Genomic DNA, 23,940 nt, shown 5'->3' with positions numbered 1-23,940 from the left:
TTCTTAGAGTACGTGAGTTTTCGTCATTGACTTAAAGTATATTCATCTGGACGGAGGACTCAAGTTCAAGCAATTGGATTATTCGCTTTATATAGAAGTACAGTTACTTACCAAAATAACGAAAATATCTTATTAAAATTCAACTTACCTGATTGATACGGCGTTGGACCATCTTTTGTACCCTGTAGCACAGTTTGCATTTGTCACGGAATTGAGAATTATAACATGAATTTCTTCGAGACGAATAGTGGATCATTCTTAATACAGTGCAGCACTGAGTTACGCCAACAATGATTGCTTGGTTGGATTGGTGTTTAGCATCCCTTTCAGCACCAAGGCTATCTGAGATGTGAACCTACAGCTTAACAGGGAATCCGATCATTAGCTTCCCCATCCTCAGGAATTAAACCCAGCATCCACCTTCGCGTTTTTGTCCATCTTATGTACCTCCAAATTACTCTCGTAACTGTATCCGACAAAAATCATCATTCCCTGCGGGAAACTTTCTCGGCACTGGTGGTAAAACACTGTACCTCACTTGCCACAGGTGTCACGTTACATAACTGTCCAAGTGTTATCATTACGCGTCAGATAAATGTTGACTTCATCCAATGTAGGAACTTTCTTCCACTCTAAGTTAGCCAAGTGTCTTTCGTACACTTTCTTACGTACAGCACCCGGCCCCTTATGTGTGCACCGCAAGTCAAGACTGCGACAAATGGCGTAACTGATAGTAGACTGTATTAGATTTGATCCCTAAGCCACGTCATGTTGGAGTAGTGGGTTCCCCTGGCCTGCGAAGCAACTCACAGAAGTTGATTAATTTCACGAAGCACTCAGGTGACACTCACTGATAATCTCGAGTGGGCTGCTTTTGCCAAATGTTTCTGCATTGGCCCAATATGTATTTGTCAGGGCAGGATATTTTTAGGTGTGGTCCCTCTCATTGGTAAGCTATATTCCCGACAGTGTTTCTTTATTCATTTGTACGAAACATGTGCGTGATAAAGAGCCATAATGAACTTTTCCCAATAACGGATTACTTCTCGGTGGCATTTCACTAGCACCAACACGATACTTCGGGGCATGCAAGCTGAGACATGTACTGATAATGATGCCGGTTTCACGTGATAGGTCAAATTATAGGTTTTGACTCAACTACAAATGTGGCAGCAGTGTTCCCAAATTAGTCGGATGTAAAGCGATCTGTACTTCAGAGTTTGTTCTTCAAAGTTTGCTAAGCGAGACAATGTTTAAGTCTCTACACATGTAAATAACTTAACGTTAATTTCTTTAGGTTATTAATGGAGTATGTGAAAGAAGCTGTACATTTTCGCTCGTACAGTTTAAACGCTGTTTCAGGTAAAAACTTCACATTAATCCCATGTTTACTAGATCAAGATAATTTGGTACGATCTTCCAATTTGTGTTTTATTGTTTAAAAGCTAAAAGGAATTCACTTCAAGCACGAAAATTTATTCTCAGGGACACATAATTGTGATATATATACAGTTCTCGCACAAGATAAATTTTAGTGGTCATAACTCTGGTTCTCATGAAATATACAAGTTGGTTTGACTACTTACAGCTACCTAGTACATAAAGATGGATATTTCAATTATTTATTCCGTCTTCCACCAAAGGTACTCGACCTTAAAATTAGATAAAAATTTTAAAAAATGATTTTTTTTGGACTCCCTCGGAGAAAAGAGAATTAATCACAGTTATTACTGTAAGCCCGATATTACCTCCTCATGGCTCCTTCTCATTAAAACTCATTCACGTTATTGTGAACGAAAAGAAAGTCGAACAGATGTTATTTTTACATTTTGGAAGCCTATTTCAGGCTCAAACTTCAGTCACTAAGGAAGACGTAATTAAGATCAATTTCGTCATTACAATATAACTTGAAACTTGCTTAACACAGTGGAACTTCTTCAAGTTCTTCGTCATCGCGTTAACCGTTACAAATGCCAAAAATTATAGGTTTTGAACTTCTAGCTGAAAGTTGTCTTGAATGAACAAATACAGCGGACGTTCAAGCAACTAGTGTTAGTTCACTTATTAGAAAAATTCATAGAAAACAATTCACAGAAAAAATATTATAAATACGAAAATTAGAATTAAAACAAAATGTTGCTAAATGAATGAGAAAGTTTTGTTTTTGTTTTCTTGTTCTTATTTACTGCTCTTTTGACATGAAATTTGCCACATACATGTCTTTGCCGATTATACATATACTAACATTATAAGAAATACCGGGCGAATTCGTTATCAAATTATATTCCTACAACAACATATTTATAGACATGCGACAATAATTTTGGACATGAGTGTACATTCCAGTTTAGCTTTGGAACTACATAGATTCCCAGAAGTTTTACAGAATGCGATCTCTTCAGAACTTCTGAAAATAAAAGTTTCCATTTCGTTCCACTGAATACAAAAGAACGGTTACGTGACTTTGTTCCTTACAAATGAATAAATTCCAATGAACGTGTTTCTTTTATACACAGCTTAAAAATTGGGTGGAAATCTGAACAATCCATACAGATGGTGATCAGAAAAATGGAAACACCTGTAGTTGGTAACACGTCAGATGTATGGGTGGGCAGTGGTGTCGTGGCGCCCGCAGCGGCCGGACCGCTGGTGGTGGTGTGTTAGGTCGATCTCCATACCACGTCAGGCGCAGTGGAACAGCAGTGTCCAGTGGCTGCAGCAAACGGAGGTAGTGTAAAATGGGAGACCTCTCAGAGTTTCAAAGAGGGCAAATTGTTGGTGCGCGGTTATGTGGAGTGAGTGTGACGGCAGTGGCTACTGTGTTAGGTGTGTCGCGTGGGACAGTGTCGAAGGTGATGACGACCTACACAACACACGGGAAAACCACATCGGGGAAGCGGAACAGTGGGCGGAAGAAAACCATGAGTGACAGGTCACGCCGGGTATTAAAGCGCATTGTCACGTAAAACCGTCGTGCCACTGCGGAGTAAGTGACGGAGGAACTCAATCAGCACCTCCCCCACCCTGTTTCGACAATTACAGTCCGCCGCGAATTACATGACATGAACTTACGGGGTCGTGTTGCACGGGCCAAACTGTTCATCAGGGACCATAACGCTTTCGCACGCCGCAATTGGTGCCGCGACCATGCAACTTGGACCGTTGAGGACTGGAAACGTGTGATATGGTCGGATGAGTCATCCTTCACCCTATTCCCAACCACGGGCCGAGTTTATGTGTGGAGAACGCCCAAAGAAGCTTATGATCTGCAGTGTCTCCGCCCAACTGTGAAACATGGTGGCGGCTCGGTGATGCTGTGGACCGCCATATCATGGTTTTCATTGGGTCCTGTGGTCACACTTAGCGGACGAATCACTGCCAACGATTATGTCGCAATTTTAGGAGACCACTTGCATCCTATGGTACGGATGTTGTTCCCGGACAATGACGCCATCTTCCAAGATGATAATGCACCCATTCACACAGCTGGCGTTGTTGCAGCGTGGTTTGAGGAACATCGGGATGAAGTTCAACACCTCCCCTGGCCCGCCCAATCCCCAGATCTCAACATAATTGAACATCTGTGGTCCGTCTTGGAAACACGACTCTGGCGACAATTTCCACTTCCATCCTGTCTCACAGAACTGGCCGATGCCCTGCACGAGGAATGGTGTAAAATTCCACTTGCTACCATTCACGACCTCTATGCCTCCATCCCACGTCGCATCAAGGCTGTTCTGAAGGCGAAAGGTGGCCCGACACCATATTAATCTGATAAGTTGCAATTTCGTTCAGGTGTTTCCATTTTCTGATCACCATCTGTAGGGTGCATATGAAATACCTAATAGTCTGAATTCTTTTGCAATTTACTAGGTTGATTTCTTCTACTTTTAAATTTATTTCTTAGTGAACATGTGGCTAGGTGCAATAAGAGGAAGCAGTTGTCACCAAAACAATACTGAACAATTCCGACTGTAACCTCACACAATAGTACTCTATTCACACAGCTTTGAGGTATGGGTTTTTGGCACTGAGTCCGTTGACTTAATCCCTTGCAATACTGAAGAGCAGTCCATAAGTTAACGAAGATTCAGAAACAGTTCCACTTCGTAGCGGAAAAACTGTCCCGCGTAAACAGTCAACTAATGTTAATTGTTAGCAGGCGTCAATTCATATTTTGGTTACTATCGTTTAACCTTTGCGCTAATATTAGACATGTGCATGGGCGTCTCTGGCGGGGGGACGCGTCCCCCCCAATATTTTGAAATGACACAATCTAAAATTCCACTGAGATACTAGCAGTGAGATCATTTCCTTTGATGTCCCCCCCCAAATTTTACATGCCAGAGACGCCAATGGACATGTGTAAGAATCTGGTTTAGATTGCAGGCATCAACAATAAGTGATTGCTCTTCACGTGTACAAGTGACTAATTAGCAGAAACAAACCTGTTAACTTTTTTCAAAAACGCGGCGTTTACTTTCCTCCGATTGCATAGTCATATCCCAAATTTAAATTCATAGAGTATACTACCATGGGAAACAGGGTGAAGTATTTCTCTCCACGGTACCTCTTCTCGATTATTTTGTATATAATAGAAGCTGCAGTATGTGTTGCAACGTCAATTGTATCATAATACAATCTGTCGGCTTTAATAATGGAAACAGAGCAAACTTTATATTTACGGGTACGTCTGACATATAAGCCTTTGCCACTTCATAAATTCTATACTTTGTTGTTCTACTGGTGAATGAAGAGAACCAGGAATTTTTTAAAGATCTACATATCTACAAACTTAATTACCCGTCATGAATATCTCGGAAAATATTTCAAGTTTGAATGATTTGAATATAATTGAAGGACATATTTTTCCATGTGCCATTACGAACAAATATCTTAGTTTAAAATTTCATTTAGATACTACCAGTGGCAAATCTACTATAATAAGAGGGTTTGTGAGAGATCAATTTTCTTGATACAAGGAAACTAATTTATGATCTGCAAAAAATATTTTCTTTATTTGAGTGTACAATCATTGTAAGAATACTCAGATTATGAAAATAAATTAATTACAGAAATCTTATTTTACGTAAAATACAATGAAAAATTCTCCAAGATATATATAAAACTTTTATTTTTTCAATTAATTCACAGCCTTGAAAATTTGCGTATTAAGCGTGCTAAATTCAACTAAATGTTACTTGGCCAAATCGTAATGTGCTTGATTCTAAATTACATTTTGCTAATACTCCGTAAAATACAATGCTGCTAAATCGATTTCCTTGTACTATTATATACATACCCTAGGATTCGAATGTAGTAACTATATATGTATACTGGTATACGATTCCAAGGAAAAGTGCTTTTCTCACTCTAAGATTTTCTTTTACTAATAATTTCAAAATGAATTGACTAATTTTGAATATTGTTTTGACTAGCATACAAAAGATTTTCTGTTTCAAGAAAATTGTATTCTAATGAATTTAAAAGTTCCAAAGCTATTTACATGTGAAGACAAAATACAGTAATTAAATTTGTTGTACAGTAGCTGTCACTTTATCTTGTAATGCTTTGCTCAGTAATCAACAAAATAGGTTATGCATACCCTACATGTTCTTTTATCAATAAGCTCCGAACGAATTGACAGTTTAGAGTACAGTTTTCAATATAGTACATACTGAAGTTCCTTTCTACACAAAAGAAAACTGACTTAAGAAAAAAAAAGAAATTTTTGGTCGACTAGTTTCGCATCTTTCATCTTGCCAAATAGGAAAAATTATCTTGATCTTTTCTGTACTCTTAAAACAATGGCAAGGTAAGCATTGTCTTCTATCACCTGGGGTTAACAATGACTGAATCCGGAAATTAAATTCGTATCTTGCTTCAGTTCAATCCTATGTTCTAAAACTCTAGGCGATAACTGGAATCAAAATACTTACATACTTGAATATAGCTGCGGCACATTATTACTTCTATTATTTGCCATAGTGAATAAATCCCCAAATTTAAAATTTCATTCAGATTTGATTACACTGGTGGAAAGATTTCTTTGGTACACAATTCGTAACATCAAGCGGGGTAATATACTCCAACATTTTCCATGTAAGTGAGAAACAAAAAAGGCACTACAATTCCGTTCCATTACTATATTATATTCAAAAGTGGCTGATATGTTTCTTTGCCATGGTCATTAAGAAACTAAGTACCAGAGAAAATTCTTTCGGAATATAATCACAAGTGTTTGCTGAATGTAACTATATATGTTCTCACTTGTAGGTGTACTAAAGCAGCTTATTCTGCTAAATTCTAGCAAGTTCTCCTGAATTCAGCCAAATTCCTTACTATTACTGCCACATTCACTGTATTAGCTGCGTCAATACCACTTACATCTTACATTTGTTTTTTCATCTTATCGTTTTTATTCGTTGTTACAGTAGTCTTGGTTTTGTCGAGATTTATGGTAAGTAGAAAGAGGTCTTCTTTCTAGAAAGAAAAAGTAAAAAATAAGATTGATTTTTCTATTGATTTATTGACAAATAAGATTGAATTATTCCCATTCTTGCACAATATTAATCGACATACCAATCAACCATCCCAATCCAAGTGCCAGAAAATATAGAAAATTATGTATCAACCCGTAATATAACATAATGTAATACAGACTCGATTGCTATGTGGACAAGTGAACGAAAGGAAATGCATAGATACAAGAAAGAAAAAATGCAGAATATACAAACTAAACATTATCAAACGGGAAATGTTTAAAAATAAATAAACAAATAACAACTATATGTTGCCAGAAAACTGAATGCTGAAAATGTATAAAATGATTAATCAATACATAGTGAGTGGGACATACAATTGGTCTATTGCTTGTTTGTTGAACTTCAGCGTCTCTTTCAGCACCGAACCAAAGGCACCCAAGCTAGCTGCTAGATCAGTGTATAGAGGGTTACAATAGATCCAGTCTCTACATTTTTACAGTTTTTCTCCTTTCTTCTTCTTTGCAATGTGGCGGCGTAAACATATGGGAGCTTATAGTTTCACCCCAGGTAGAGGTAAGTAGAGAGGTAAGCGTGTGTATGTGTGTGGTACTTTCTTTGTCGGTACTACTAGCCAGATCTAAATCAAATTTGGTGGGCAAATAGTCCATCGTCTGAGGAATAAAGGTGTCTATATTTAGTGGTCGAGCTCGATCAGGGACAGAATTTGCACGCCAGCAGCTCCTGAGATCGTTCACCGACTGTATTCGGCTTGTCTTTCTTTCTATACTTAGATGATAAATATACAGAAGGCTGTTCGGTTTATATCGGCTCGATTTTGAAGGGGGTTCGCTTCGTCTAACAAGAAATCTCGCCACCACCATCTATGTTGTTCTATTGCCTCTAACATCGTGGACTATCGCCCAACATCGAAGTTTTCATTTGAACTAACTCCGTCGAAACACGGGAAAGGAATCCCTGTAAGCTTTCGAGACTAGCGAGAGTGCGCGGGCTAGGATGTTTCCAACAGGTCAAAGCTGCAGAAATCCACAATGGAATGACTCGAATCACTAATTCCAGTTTGATTTCCTGATAACGCACAGATGTCCTAGGAGTATATAGATTGAAACCTCGTCCATACGGAAACTCAGTTGGCTGGCGTCTGCACCATGCAATAGTGGACTGTAGATCCAAACACGTTCCCAAAATGTATGTATCATAATGGATTTCTGGAAGTATCTTCCACGTTTCTATCAACCCTGTGTATCAGCAAGTTACCTGCATAACTGAATCTCGTAACAACCATAACACACGCGGAAAACTTTCCCACCAGTGCGGCGAACAAAGTTCCAGCGACGCCTGCATTACTGTCACAGTATGTCAATGTGATCACCAGCAGTGAAATAGAAGTACGCTTCATTCATTGTGACGACTATTCGCCATTTAGATCCCCGCCAGGTGCTTTCCGTACAGTTTCCTGCAGTTCGGTTTTCATTCTGCAATGTGGTGAGGAACGGGTGGTGTACATGGACTTTATGGACGCATCTCAACCAGAGTCGCTTACAAATGACTGTGTACACACTTGAAGGTCCCAAATTGGATTGCTGGTGCATCGTACGTTAGGTTGATGGATTTTCCTGATACACGAATTGACGGATCTCTTGCAGCAGTACGGGAGTGGGTGTCACTTTCTGGTGTTTTTCGTCCCACGTTCTCCTAGTTTGTGTAAGGAGCCGCAATAGCTTTAGCAGTAGGGACCTGAGTGTGAACCCCTTTTTCTGACTATGTTTCAAGCTATGCGTATGTAGGAGAAACGAGTATGGAAAATGGCCATTACATACCCTTCCTAGCAAAGTTTGATTTAGGAGCCATTTGACATTAACCCACCTACAACTATAGACACAATACTACTCACGAGCAGACATGTCGTTCTAGCATAATTTATAATGCCAATGGCGTTTTAAATTCGGTTCAATATAAACCGACAAACCTTCTGTAAACTTCGAACCTGGGTTTGAGTCCCGGCGGCTAGGTCGTGCGTTATCATTCTTTGATTTTTCGCATGAGAATAGTTTCTTGAAAGCTACTCCTTTCAGGTATTATATATTATCATTGCTACTTATTTTAACGCTCCATATATATAATATAGGTTGAAATTCTGATCCCTCTATATGTTCTACGATTCGATTATTAATAACCTGAAGGCCAAGCCATACATAGGTAATAACACATATGCTAAAACAAGTAGGTTTAACTCACGCGAGAAAAATTCGTTCTTCATTGATTTCGCCATAAATTTATTTTCATCATATGATGCAACGAAAGACTAATAAATATAGGTAATTTTCATACGTATAAAAAGTCTATTATTTCCCATTTAGAGATGCAGTTTGGTGGATAATCTTCACTATGAATTAGAAGTTACTTTAATACAATTTGCTTTTCCATCATTTGGATCATCTCTGTACATTGCAGATGTTTTAAATCATAATTGATTCAAAAATATTTCCCACAGTGCTACGCAGGTCAAGATCTACAACTATTCGAAATTTCATCAAGATCGGATAAGTTCATCCGTCACGTTTTAATGAATTTCTTGATTTTGCTATGTCCAAACCTCAACTTTGTTAAAACCAATAACTCAGGAACCAAAGGCTTGCACATCATAATATTTAATGAAATGCGCTCTACGCTCGACAGTATTTATCAGCTGCTTAAGCTTGATCAAAATATAATGAGTTTCATCGATTGTGTTTTAATGATGATGATTAAAAAACCTAAGGCCAAATCCCAACTATGCTGGCCAATAACTCGAGAATTAAAGGCCTTCATGCCATAATGTTTCGCATGTGTACTCTACAACCATGCCACATATGATCAAGATCGAATGTGTTTCATTGCTTGTTTAGCTCCAAACCCCAAATTAGATGCACAATAACTCGGAAACCAAAAGTCTGCACACCATAATATTTCATATGCATTTCAATGAAACTCTATCTAATCTTGGCCAAACTTATCATAATAGTCATCAAGTCTAGAAGGCTCTGATGAGTGGAACATGTAGCCAGAATGGAAAAAAAAAGGAAGAACGTTTTTAAAGTTTTAACTGGAAATCTAATCGAAAAAGGAAATTAGGAAGGCCGAGGCACGATGGGAGGATACTGTTAAAATGGACCTCGCAGAAATAGGAATACAAAGTAGAAACTGGATCTGCTGGCTGACAGAAGTCAATGAGGAACTTTTGTGAACGTGGCATTGAACCTCCGGGTTTCATAGACCACTGAGTCTGGTGGTAAACCACGGAGTTTCATACACCATAGTTGGTCAAGTGCGTTTCCTAATGTATATGATATAGTTTTGGGGTGTGGTTGAATGTATTAGAACGCAATGAAAATAACAGTAGGCTTATATCATACCACCTTTTAATTTTGTTCGTAATATTGTTACTATTTACTACAATAATAATTTACTATTATAATATTTGTTATTATTTATTTGCTTTTTATAATATTTCCTATTCTTGCAATAGCCGAACTACACGAAATACATTTGTTAACTACATAAACCCTAGTTCTTTAATCGCATAACATAACGTAATAGAACATTATGTAACAAGAGGTAATATTAAGGACTGCATTACGAGAATAAATACAACTTTATTGATTTATGAAGTAATCGGGAAACTAGAGATTTTTTATTTTATTTTATTTTATTTTTTTTATTTTTTTTATTTATTTATTTATTTTTTTTTTGTTTCTTTGTTTGGAGTTTCATATTCCTTAGCAGCCACGCTACATAGGACGGGACCTTTCCCATCCCCATGATGAGAACAATTATCAGATAGTCACAGGGGATCGAAAACAGTGGTGCCTGGCAAATTTTATTTATTACGTCAGGTATATGTCAATCTACGCGATAATGATATTCGATATATCTGCAATGAAAATACTATGGCAAACAGCACATCACCAATAAAAGGATCAAAATCATTCTTTGCACACACAAATTATTATCAAGACAACTTTCGATTAAGAGACATAACTGTTTACGACGACCATACTCGTTTGTTATCTTAATTCTCTCTCCAAATTTAGGAACATCGTGACTTTAGGGTAAAATATTGTACAAAGTTTCATGTTGTGTGAATCAATTCATTCAAAAACGAGCGTTAGCAGTAAGTTGTTTCCCGTAAATTATGAAAATGCACACATGAAGAGGCTTAATATCAACTCAAAACATACCTCAACTTTTACATTCTTCCTTTTAGGTATTGGGTTAATGCTTCTTTTCAATGTATCACTACTCAATGATTTTTCAATATACGATTTTAAGTGAAGCCTTTCCTTTTGACCTAGAAAAACAAAACGCAAAACTGATTCAACTGCTGTATATTAAAAAAAAAAAAAATAAAATAAAAAAAAATAAAATAAATAAATAAAAAAAAAAAAAATAAGACATGAAGTAAACAAGAGATCGATTATACAAATATACATCACATGCTAAGGAGCAATAAGAGTTACAGGAATGTATTTGTAGATGTTAGTTATGTTATAACTGCGGTAACTGATTTGAATCAAGAGTTTGATTTTTTTTTTTATTTTTTACAAATCCAAATTAATTTTATTTAAAACATTAAGAAAAATACTTTCTTTACGCACTATACATAAGCTGGAAATGAGTCTCTCAGACTAAAAATAGACACAGTAGCATAGCTGAGTCGGTGTCTGCACATTGTTACAATGGAAATCATATATTACATTTCAGCTGCTAGACGGTCGCTAGATCGTTGACTATACATATTTATTTGTTATATTTGAAGTCTTGTAGTTATTGGGAAATAGACGATCAGCCAACTAGCATATTTGATATACTTCTAATATACCCTGATTTTTATGGAATATGTCCATTTACTCTACTTTTGTCGGCTGTAACTCAATCTGGCGACAATAGATGTAACTACTTAACTCGTAAAGCAAATGCTTGTTTCAAAGTTAATCTACAATGTTGCCACATAGTAAATTTTCAGTTCTCTGTAGCGGCTTAAGGAGGCCACGGAGGACATTTCATCATATAGCATTTTCGTTTTATTTTTAGCTGTAGAATAGTGCTCTGTGGTCCGTGGGTGCCATTTTTAGAACATCTGATATATATATATATGTGTGTGTTTTTAAGAATGAGTTTAAGTAGTGAATTTTATTTTCCTTACTAAGGAGCTCGTGAGATATTCCTACTTTTCGCATAAATTTTAAACCACTTCTTCCTCTTTTGAATTGTTCTCCTCCGGATACGGATCAAAGGATACGTTGGAAATATATGGTATTTCTGAAATTTGTGTACAATTCAACGCTCGGAAAGTGGTTCTATACATGAAAGAAGAATATGAACAGTAAGTTGAAAACTGTTCCTTTCCAGTATAAAAGTATCTGGAAACGACCATTCATAAAAAGTGCCTCTCACAAAAGACATAGAACATAAACTGTCCAAACATACAATCATCATACGTGCACAATGACTGTCCAAGAGAGAATGTGGCCAAGTGTGGGTCAATAGGGTGTGTATGGAAAGAACACTCATTCAAATATAACGTAAGGTTGAAATCGGCATCTATTAGAACCACCTCAATTCTCTCTTGTCCTGTCAGGGCCAGCTGCAACAAACACAGATGATATCAACTTTTATCCGTTCAAGCTATCCAGAAGTTAATTACAGTCTTGCATTTCTGTGATAATTCTGGAATTGCTTGACCCCCATGTAATCCCCTTCCATTTACAAAATGTGAAGTTAATTCAATATGGTGTGCATGACCAAGGAACATCCTAAAATATAGACTTTCTTATCCGATTTGCACAAGTGAAGTCAGATTTGATGTAACCTCATCCGTTTCGGAGAGAAATAAGTGTTTTAGAAGTTCTTAATCACCCTACGTAATTACATGTTTCGTGAAAACCAAACAACTTTTGAGGTACTGAATTTTTTCTTTTAAAGTTAAGGGAAAAGGCATAGAGGTGTAAAGAGAATCTACGATATAAACACAATTTTAGAAGGGAAGGGAAACAATTGCTCAGTGATAGAGCGCTCTTCCCGGACGCATGTAGCAAAACAAAAGTATGTAATTGTTTATGGAGTTGATACTGTGGAATCTTCTGGGAACTAATTCCTGTTTACGATGAAGTCGACGAGGTGCCCGTTGTATGGTTATAAATAAGGGTTGCAAATGCAATTTTGCGACATTAGTATATAATTATGACGGATATATCTAAGATATGATATTTAAAGTATTCAGATAAGAATTATTCAAAAAGAGGTGTTCGTCTGTAATTTAATATATTTATTACGGTACTCAGATATATTCCTGAGACTACTGCATTGAGACTATTCTGGCGAAAGTCTTGTCTGACTCCACGATGTTTTAGAATTTCTACACTTCCTGCTTTGTGTATTTCGATGAAGAATTGAGACATTACGCTACAGTTTAAATGATACAAACAGTTTTTGGCGCGAATAACGTCAATGCCACTAGAAACTTAGCTTATTAACCCTCGAAACTCATGGTCATTTCTATACAAGAAAACATCAAGGAAGAATAATTTTTGGCTGATGTATATTCCTCGTAAAGAATTATGCTGTTTTCCAGAATAAAAAGTATACATGTAGTTAAATATTTATTTAGATATGGAATTTCAGGCATGTGTGCAATAGTTAATGTAAAAACATTTTTTTTTTTTTTTTTTTTTTTTTTTTGTATATTCGTGTCATTGTGACCTGATCTTGCTTCCAAGATATAATATCAATGAGTGGTTATGTGGAATAAACTTTGCAAAACGGTTTCCATGCCTAAGGCGGCGTGCGATGTAACCCATAAGGAAATTCGAAAGTTATTGTCCAACATTTCCTTCGGCGTCTCAAGTATTGAACTGAATGTTATAAACATGATATACTAAGGTAGCAACTATGACAAACGGTCAGTTATTTGCTGCTTACACTTAAGCCCCAACGAAAAGTATGTTCTTAGCGCACCAACTTAGGTAGAAGCTTTATGGACCAACCAATTGTATGTTTTCATGCACGTTCATAAGAAGCAAGTTCTCGCTTCTTAACAGAACCCACACTTGACATCAATAATGCTGTGGAAATTATAATACAATATTAATTACTGAAGCGAGATGTGAAGTCGTTCCAATATCCAGACCTCAGAGAGAATAGTTTTTATGAATATCTACATTAACAACAAGAAGTCACATAGAAGTCTTAATATCAAGTGGGAATAGAACGAAGTCATGCTGATTTATAACTAACAAATTCCATCCTCATTGAACGAAAAAAAAAAAGTCTGTTTCAGGAATGTGGCCAATATATGAATGGGCCACATAGTATTAAAACAGTAACCAAATAGCACTTCTCGGCCAACTCTTACCTGAATAAACTATTTAACATGATTTAAGAAATATACCGTCACACTTATATTCAAAATCTATCCCGAAAGTATAATCCCAATAGTCCTTCATTCTAGTCATATAACAGGCATCTAATAGACTCTATTGTAAATACAAATGAGTTTCCAGCAGTTCTAGTAGTATTTAAAAAAATAACACACATCAGAGCCAACATATTTAAAATAATAAGTTTGCATACAATCATACAATAAAGGAAAGAAAGTAAAAAGACTAGGCTATAGTTAATTAACATTATAATATAGACATTTCCTACATTCCCGACTTACATTTTATTTTACTTGTTTCTTGGAACTTCTTACAATCCAATGGGATTTTCGGAGTCGACATTACATCCACCCTACTGAAAGAGAGTAAAACGTCATTAAGAATTTAAAAGTTTTGTCTGCCTCGGTAAATATTTCTATGCCTTGTGGCAAATCTTTTTTTTTTTTTTTTTTTTCAACTAATGATATTAGTTTTCATGTAAAATTCTACAATATTAATTAGCGTTTAATGAAAAAAATATATATACAAAGATGAGGCACACATCAATCGAGAGTTCTCACTGATCTGAACAAAATGATATATGTGGACATATAGAAGTTCATGCACAGTTTTCGATAAAATAGAAAAGAATAAATTTCTTTGTAAACGTATAAACTGATTCTGTACGAGAACAGAGAACAATGCCACTTTATTGAAGTGAAACTTGTACTAAAATGTACTCTCATTAAGTTCTTTATTATGACACTAGCAACACGACAATAAATAGTACAGTTAATGAGATGTAGTCCAAAATTATAAGTAACTCCTACACTTCAATTTTTGTTTAAGTATACCATTGTGCAAAGATGAGATATATATCAGTTGACAGGCGATATTCAGAATAACTAACTAACTTTATGGCTTATGGAACCCGGAGGTTCAATGCCGCATTCACAAAAGCTCTCCACTGACTTCTATCCTTAGCCAACTGGATCCAGTTTCTACTTAGTATTCACATTTCTTCGAGATCTATCTTAATATTGTCTCCCATCTACGTCTAGGTCTTCCTAATGGTCGTTTTCCGATTGGTCTTCCAGTTAAAACTTTGAAAGCGTTCTTACTTTCTTCCACTCTGGATACATGACCTCCCCACCTGAGCCTCCTACACTTGTTGACCGTAACAGTGTTTGATAAACGGTATAAATTATGTAATCCCTCCTTATGAAGTTTCAACCATTCCCCATTCCAGTCCCTCCTGGGTCAAATATTCGTCTCAAGACTTTATTTTCAATTACTCTCAGTCTACGTTCTTCCCTCAGAGTAAGCGACCATGTTTAGCAACCATACAGCACAACAGGTATTATTATTGTTTTATAGATTTATTGAGAATAACAAAATTAAATAATCGAGGACAAATTTTCTTGCATAGTTTTAGAAAGAAACGAGAAAAACGAATTTTTATGGCGCGTTAAAAATATGTCGTTTATTCCCAATAATAATTGATAGGTTTTATTCTGCTTTGAGAAATAGCTTACTTATTTAAATTTTGTATATGTAAGAAAAGAAAGAAAGAAAAAAAAATGAAAACCATATTAGCAAATTGTATCTATTACTATTATCTATTTTCTTCTAATGGTGACATACCAGTCCACTCTTAACAATGATGCACACATTAGTTGTAAGATTATGTTGTAAAAGACAATATAGTATACTTTTATGTTTATTGCTGAAGCCTATTTATGTCTCATAATACTATCAAAGTAAAATTAACTACTCGCAATTGCATATCATAAAAAAACACTGATACCTTAATTTTGTACCATCATATGCGATGCTTTTATCCTGGTCCCTCTTAGCAATTTCCTGAATCTTTTCTACATCTTCTCTTCTTATTGCAGAACTACAGAATTTGGAATCCGACGTAAGAGAATGATCAGACATCCTGTGAGATATGAATGTACCTCTTGAACTTAAGTGTAGATAGGAATCACGGCATTTTGAACATAAACGACTGTACAATGTATCTTGCTTTTCATGAGTAACACTAGTCCAAGCTTTATGACACGACTGGTAGTATGCATTCAAAGAGACACTTTTATCACATTTTGAATATTTCAAAATAGTTCTACATATAACACAAACACGACTAGATGCTTCTTTCTGAATATCTTCATGAGTAGAAGCAGGCTTCACAATCATTTTGTGAGCAGGAGTACTTGTAAGAGATGGTTTAAAGAAACTTATTGTGGCTTCCTTTATATCGGAGGCATCCCTTTCCGAAGTTGAATGCTTTCTTTGTTTATTGAATCTAGAAGCCAGCAATTCTTTCGGGAACAGTTCAGTTCTGCGTACTTCAAATACAGATTGTTTACTGTATGTCAGGCATTGTTGTTTCTTAGGCAATTCAGCACTAAGAACGTTATTGAACTGAGTGTTATTTTTGGGATCAAACTCACTATTCTTCGCCTGAGCACTTTTGTTTCCAGAGTCCTAAAACAGTAAAAATTCACGTTAGTCACTGAAAGTTACTATTTCACTATATGATGATTAAAACCAGAAAATCAGTGTTATTTTTACATTGAAATAATACAGATTTAGTGTGTCTGTTTGACGACAGATCAATGAAACATGATGAAATTACATCTACGAATTATGTGTACCTAAAGGATATTAAGACTACAATATGGTCTATTTTCTGACTACTGATTGTATAAAAACATGGCACTTTTGACATTGCTGGATCAATATATCAGAAACTACACATCAATAAGCGTGTGGATTGAACTAATGATGAACCCACATGCTGCAGTTAAAGGAAATATTTCTGAGATGGAAGGTTGATATACGATAGATGCAATGTTAGTAGCTAAAGAATAAAGACAGAAGAATTGATAAAGTTATGAAACGATCATTAGTTCATGAAACCTAATTAAAAAAAGCTTTGCTTTTTGAATATTTATGGTTATCTGATTTCTTTTTAAAATTCACTACTCAGTTACTTCTTAGATATGAATTGTCTAAATATTCATACTAAAAGAAGTGCCTTGAATTCAGAATAGAATAATTAATTGGATGCTTGAATCAAAAGAACTCGGATTTTTGAAAATCATAACTGATTCATTGTTAATGGAAAATGCATTGAGGTGAAAAGGGGCCACGCAAATAGAAACTACTAAGAAAATTACTGTTTTAACTGTCTTTTACAGAAATTGCAGACGCACGTTACATATTCTTACAATTCAGCTATTTCACTCGTCAAAGGAATTTTAACGGGACAACTAAATTTGAACTCAACGAATGACAGTCCCTAACTTAGATACTTCAAATTGTTAATTAAAATATACTAACCTTCAAACTAGCGCCTATTAACAATGTTTCAGATGAATTTGCAGTGTATGCATCTGTTTCTTCAACATGTCGTTCGTCCGTTTTAACAATTGTTGCTGGGTGGTTTCCAGCAAGTGAAAATGTAGCGCTATGCAATTTTAGTAGTTCAATTTTAGCTTGTGTGCTGTTTGGATTGTCTACTTCATCTAACTTTTCTGCAGGAGCTTCAGCTGACGATTCTTCCTTCATGAAGTGTAACTTATCATGATCCATTGCAACTTCTGCATTTCTTATGGGTGATTTTGCTGTTATATGGGTGAAGGTGATGTCAGATTCCTTTTCGTCTGTTACTGTTACAACGGATTCCACAGAATTTTCAATTCGCACTATATTTGGTTTTACTCCATTTTCAAACACTTCACTAGTGCTATCAACTTTTTCTGAAGTATCAGGTAACTCTATTTCCTCTCCAATGTCGTTTTCATTTCTACTTATTGTCTTGCCTTGATAAACACACGATTTTTCACTTTCTTCATGCAACTCTGACTCAGATGTGCGGATAATATTTTCTTTAGATTTATCCTCTTTCTCCTTTTGTGCTTCAAGGACATCTGCGTTGGCAATTTGCTTTTCATCCTCTTTCTCCTTTTGTGCTTCAAGGATATCTGTATTGACAATTTGCTCTGCATTTACTGTTTGATCAGATATTGAGTTGACTCTTTTGATATATTCATGATTATCTTCAACATGTGTAGAATCTTTGCCACCTGCAGAACTAATGAAAACTAATCGACATTGTGCATGATAAGTACTTCTATTGTGTGCAGCAACCACACGCTCATGTTCTAATAGAAGGGAAAGAACTATTTCTTTAAAAGTCAAAGGTCTAACAGTTTCTTGTTTCCTATCTGAAAATATACATGTTTTTCGTTGCCATATATACCACCATATTAAAGTTTTCATTTGAGACTTACAGCATTCAGGAATTCTAACAGGTACCAAACGAAGTTTCTCCCGATTAATGAAATTAAAAATAGAACACCTATCATTGACATTTGGAGGTTTTAGGAACGTAGACATGGAATCAAAAAAACCTTTAGCCGCAGTCCCCTGATTAAGCATTTGGTCCACAGACAAAAAGTAACTTTGTTTCAGATCATTATTAAGAGGTATTCCAACTCCAGATTTCTTTAAAAATAATTTTCCATTAATACTGCTAAATTGTTCTACTGAAATTTCATTCCGAAAACAGCACAGTAAAGGTACATTAGACGGGTCATGGTCTTTACTAAAATGCGTATCCATTAGAAAGTGCGTAAAGAAATTGGAGAAAACATAGGAAACTTCAAAAAATCTGAAACGCTGTACCTTTAAAGCACTTTTCACTATATGTTTCATTTCATTGGAAATGCCTGGACAGTCAAATTCCAGGAAAAGATTGCTTGTATTCATCAAGTCACAATCACTATCCTGTACACAGTCTGAGAAAACTTGGTTTCGCTTTAATTTTAACCCGAGATAATATTGACATCGGTCAGTAAAATATGCAGATAGAAGTTGATTTTGACCTTCGGATGTTTTATCCGTATTATTTCTTGCATCACTTCGTGGTTGACTGGAAGGAATTACTTCTCTCCTCCATTTTATTAATACTTTATTAACTATTCGCCAAACATCTTGAGGTAAAGACTTGAGATCTGGGATTATTTTCGCCAATCCATCTGCTACTAACATCGATGACTTACATTCTGCTGCTAGTGACACAGCTAAAACAGTTAGATCCTCCATCCAATCAAATTCATTTACAAAATCTTGTAAGAGACCAGCCCAAAACAATGTAGTCGATACGAGTTTCTCGTATGATGTAGACATCTGTAGGGAATAAAATTGTCTAAATTAAGACTACGACAAATTCTAAGAGTTATAAGAGGTAACATGAATTATGTAAGTTTTGATTTGGTATGATACAAATGGAGACATGATACATTAAAACGCAAAATCTTGTCAGGTAAAAAGTGATATGTTTATATCACCTTACAAAGCTTTAACGTGATTATAAACTTTGATTACATACACACGGGAAGACTGAAAATAGAAAAAGATATTGATTTTACCCTGCTCGTGTAAGTACAAGTATAGAAATACATAAAATACAAATTCAAAGCAGTACCAATAATCTGGAGTATTGCACCCCTAAACTTGCACTAGCAAAAACATGTTATATTATTATTCTTTATCGTTCAATAACAGACTTCCAAAAACGGATTCCAAGCACTATATATACAGGGTGTTAAAAAATTGTCACAATATTTTGGGAATAGACTCTCCACACCAAAATAGGAAAAAAAAAAAAAAAAAAGTTCATATGGACCTGTGGTCGGAAGTGCATAGTTCCGTGGTTATAGGGTGCCGTAAACGTGAAAAACTGAACTTTAAAGGTTTATAGTTTCACCACTATAGGACCGATCGTAGTCGGGTCAAGACATCACTGATGAACTAGTATGCGAACTATCCAAATATCCATCTTTCAGAGCCACCGGTAGTTGCACAATCATTTTTAGAGAGGCTGTTTGGGAGTACTAGATCACTCTCCACCTACCTCTCTAAAAAACTAGTGTGCAAATACTGGAGCATTCTTAAACATGGATAGTTCACATACCAGTTCCTCAGTGATGTCTTGACTCGACTACGACAGGTCCCATAGTAGTGGAACTATGGACCTTCAAAATTCATTGTTCACGGTTTCAGCACCTTATAACTACGAAACTATGAACTTCCGACCACAGGTCCATATGATTTTTTTTCCTATTTTGATGTGAAGAGTCTATTCTCAAAATATTGTGACACATTTCTGTAACACCCTGTATATATATACTCTCTCTATTCTAAAATGTTTGAAACAATATGCATTATCGAATTAGTAAACTGGATACAACGGTGCTTCTAGTTTGTTAAGCACCTTTCAACAACACACAGCTGTCAAATAACTGAGAAAGAAGTAACTTTTGCAATACTCAGAACAGGACCAATTCTCTATAAAGACATGAGACTAAATAATAATAATATCTAGTTGCTAAATTTTACTAATTTACTAGTTCCTAACATTTTGATTACTAAATAGTAAGAAGATATCAAAAGAAGTATAGCATAAGGCTTAGATGTAGGTAAAAGGAATTTTATACAAATTATAGTAAAAACTGCAGTGTAACTACTTGCCATATTCGAAACCTTTCCGATTACATATTTTTAGTGCTAATTTCATGCTTTTTGTCACGTGCTTTTAACATTTAATAATTTAACTCAGTTTCTTATCTTCTTTGTATCTGCGCATTTAAAAGGATAATAATAATAATCAACTATTTAAGTCCTGTTTTCTAAAATATAATTTACAATTCCTGCTTGTTCACTATCTTCTATATATATGAATGAATGAATTTAGACTTTTACGGCATCGGTAGTGTCACTAATCTCACGGATTGGACACTAATATCGAACGTTTTCTAATATTTTTACACGTAACCCTCTTCTCTCCCCAGCCCATATCGATGGAGCTGAACTTGGACTTCAACGACGTCGGATGTGTTTACTAATAATCTCAGTAACCTCGAAAGATGTAGATTAGACACTAATATCGGTTGCTTTCGGTTTTACATGTCACTCATTCACGTCTTCTCCTCCCGTAGCCAAAAACACACTATAACCTAAGTTAGGCCAGGATCCACCCATGTACCAAAAATCATCAAAATCGGTGCAGCGGTCTAGGAGGAGCTAGCCGTCAAACACATGTTTACGTGTCATACCCCTCACCCTTCAAGCCCTTGCCTAACAAATGCCAGAAGAACATAATATAGGCCAAGATACACTCATGTGTCAAATATAATCAATATCGACACAGCTAGGAGGAGATCGCGGACAAATATCATTATTAATTTTATATACATAGAAGATTCCCCTCTTGCCACCACACAAAACGGGAACTGAAAAACAAAAACGCTAAGACATTGGTGCTATTTTTTCAAATAAAAATTTTATGTACTAAGTTTCATCTTTCTCAGTTAAAAGTAGTGAGATACTCAGTTTTTCGCATAAAATTTTGAACTCCCGTTTCCCCCTTAGAATATTCATCTTAACAAGCGTAACATGACAAAAGCCCAAGTTAGGCTATGGTTCAAATCATGAACCAAAAATAATAAAAATCGGTCCAGAGATCTTGGAGGAGTTGAGGGACAAAGATAGTTACATTAACGTGTATATATATATATATATATATATATATATATATATATATATATATATATATATATATATATATATATATATATATATATATATATATATATAGATATATATAGATATAGATAGATAGAAGATGCCTCCTTCACCCCTCCCCTTTAATCAGGAATTTTCAAAAATCCTTGGTTACGGCTCCAATATTTTAATGAAGAATTTAAATTCCAAGTTCATCTTCCTATGTTGAAAGAATTGTGAGATATTCAATTTCTTGCACAAATTTTGAACCCCTCCATCCCCTTCCCTTATGATACGTATTTTAATCAAAGTAATATGATAGAAACTTATTATACACCAGGACCCACTCATGTACGAAAGTAATCAAAACTGGTCCGGCGGTCTAGGAGAAGTTTGCGGATATATGTAGTTTCATTCATTTAGATATGTACGAGGTAAGATCAAAAATAAGATGAATAATTTTATTAGAAACAAAGTAATAGGTTTACATGGAATTTGATTTAATCTCCTTCAAAGTACTGTCCTTGGCTAGTAATGCACTTATCCGAACGTTGAATCCATGACTGGATGCATTTCTGGAAGGCTTCTTTTGGAAGAGCGTTCAGCTGATCTGTCATGACCCTCTCAATGTCAGGAGCAGTGTCAAAACATTGTCCTTTAAGCACGGTTTTAATTTTTGGGAAGAGCTAGAAATCGCAGATGCTATATCTGGAAAGCACGTAAATGTGGACAGACAAGAATATTTTTTCGGCCAAAAACTCACGGATCAAAAGCAAGATGTGGCACGGCGCGTTTTGTGGTGAAGAAGGAAGCCATTTGCCCATTTAATCGGCATTTCCACACACCCATACGAGACGTTCTGTTCTTCGGAAAGCTTTTGAATAGTCATTCGCCTATTTGAACGAATCATTTGTGCCATTTCTGCACGTTTTCATCTGTTTTTGACGTTGAAGGACGTCTCGATCCTTGCTCGTTTTCAACCGACTGCTTGCCGCTTTTGAATCACTCATATCACTTGTAAACAACCTACTATGCCACCGCTTCATCGCCATACACTGATTTTGACAATTCGTGAGTCTCTTTGGCACTTTTTGTACAGCTTAAAACAAAACTTAATGTTGGCGCGCGACAGACACTCTTAACACGTCCCCACTCTTTTGCCTCTGGAAGCCAATTAACACGTCACAATTCGTTCAAACTCGACACTGAATGTACCAAAGGTTAAGACTACCGGGCTTACTAGCTGACATGGATATAACATCGATAGATGACACTGTACAACTACATTCACCGTACTCTTTGATCACACCTTGTTTAGAAGATAGAATATGCTCCCCTTAAAACAGGAATTTTCAAAAGCGTTGGGACATGGATCAGAAGGTCCGGCAAGGGAGAGGGAGTTAAGCAATTGAAAATATACAATTTCCACAATATTTTACAGAAATTCAACGATACCCACCTCCCTATGGGATTGCTGATGACATACCAAATGGAAACTTTATCTTTCTACAATAATCTGAAACGTAAATCTTCCTTCTACGTTAATAAACAACTGAGCTATGTCGCTCATAACACAAGCATGTTTCAATAAAATACGGTCCATTACGCGTATAAGGGTGGAAAAAATGACTATCACAACAAAATCTTGCCTAATGGAAAAATTCTGATTACATTTTTGAACTCAGGAGGACGGACTGCATTAGGCCCTCAGCATTTACTTCTTTTGTGGAAACAAATCATGTTGACCAGTGTTATTTTTATATCTCTCCTATTTACTCCTACTCCTAGTAAGGCTGGGAATGTCCTACACCAGAATAATTTTTCTTGGATTGTAAATCATAATTGTACCAAGTTTGGTTGAAATAACTCCATGTGTTTCAGAGTTATGGTGGAACAGACACAGATCTTTATATTATAGAAGTATGGTAGAATAAACAACGAAACACAAAGCCTTTGGCGTTGGCTTTGTCACAAATTAAGGAATTGAGTAGAATAAAGAACGACAAACATGCTTTCATCGTTGCCTCTATCACAAAGTAAAATACCGAGTAGAATAAATAACGACAGGGAACGCTTTCGGCGTTGCCCCTATAAATCCTGGCACCCAACATCTAAGCAACGCCGAAAACACAGTAATCGGCAATCAACAATGATAAATTCGACAGTAATCGCGGTCATCTTAAACTTAAACGGCATCGAATTCACGATTCATCTCAGCGACACCGGAAACTATGATTTCGATAGTAATGTCGGTGATTTCGATCATTGTTGTATGTCATCCCCTCCCACTCCAACTTAAGTGTGCCAGGAGGAGTCTTACTCCCACAGTACTGTTATTCAGACTGAAAGTAATACGTGTACCAAGTATGGTTAACATTGTTCCAAGCACTCCAGGGAATTATGCTTGAACATACATATGTTTACATCTATAAAATATATATAGATGAATGTATCTATGTTTCAGC

At 35.9% G+C, this 23,940-nt stretch overlaps 1 protein-coding gene across 8 annotated transcripts in view; it reads right to left on the bottom strand.

Annotated features, from left to right (window-relative positions):
• Positions 1-6,263: 6,263 nt before the first annotated feature.
• LOC145688262 (ciliogenesis and planar polarity effector 1-like) overlaps positions 6,264-23,940 on the bottom strand; it is a 97,408-nt gene continuing 79,731 nt past the window's right edge. For 7 of the 8 annotated variants that reach the window (XM_081762235.1, XM_081762237.1, XM_081762234.1 and 4 more), the window contains 5 exons: positions 17,249-19,099; positions 15,708-16,390; positions 14,203-14,276; positions 10,724-10,833; positions 6,264-6,483 (listed from right to left, as the gene is read on the bottom strand). In XM_081762235.1, coding sequence (XP_081618361.1) covers positions 6,391-6,483; positions 10,724-10,833; positions 14,203-14,276; positions 15,708-16,390; positions 17,249-19,099 — 2,811 coding nt within the window. In that variant the 3' untranslated portion in view covers positions 6,264-6,390. The remainder of the gene's footprint in view (positions 6,484-10,723; positions 10,834-14,202; positions 14,277-15,707; positions 16,391-17,248; positions 19,100-23,940) is intronic. The other variant, XM_081762241.1, reaches the window with a different exon arrangement.

The sequence above is a fragment of the Thermobia domestica genome, chromosome 6, assembly GCF_964235325.1.
Source record: "Thermobia domestica chromosome 6, izTheDome1.hap1.1, whole genome shotgun sequence".
NCBI lineage: Eukaryota > Metazoa > Arthropoda > Insecta > Zygentoma > Lepismatidae > Thermobia > Thermobia domestica.
This window is presented reverse-complemented; position numbering and strand designations above follow the sequence as displayed.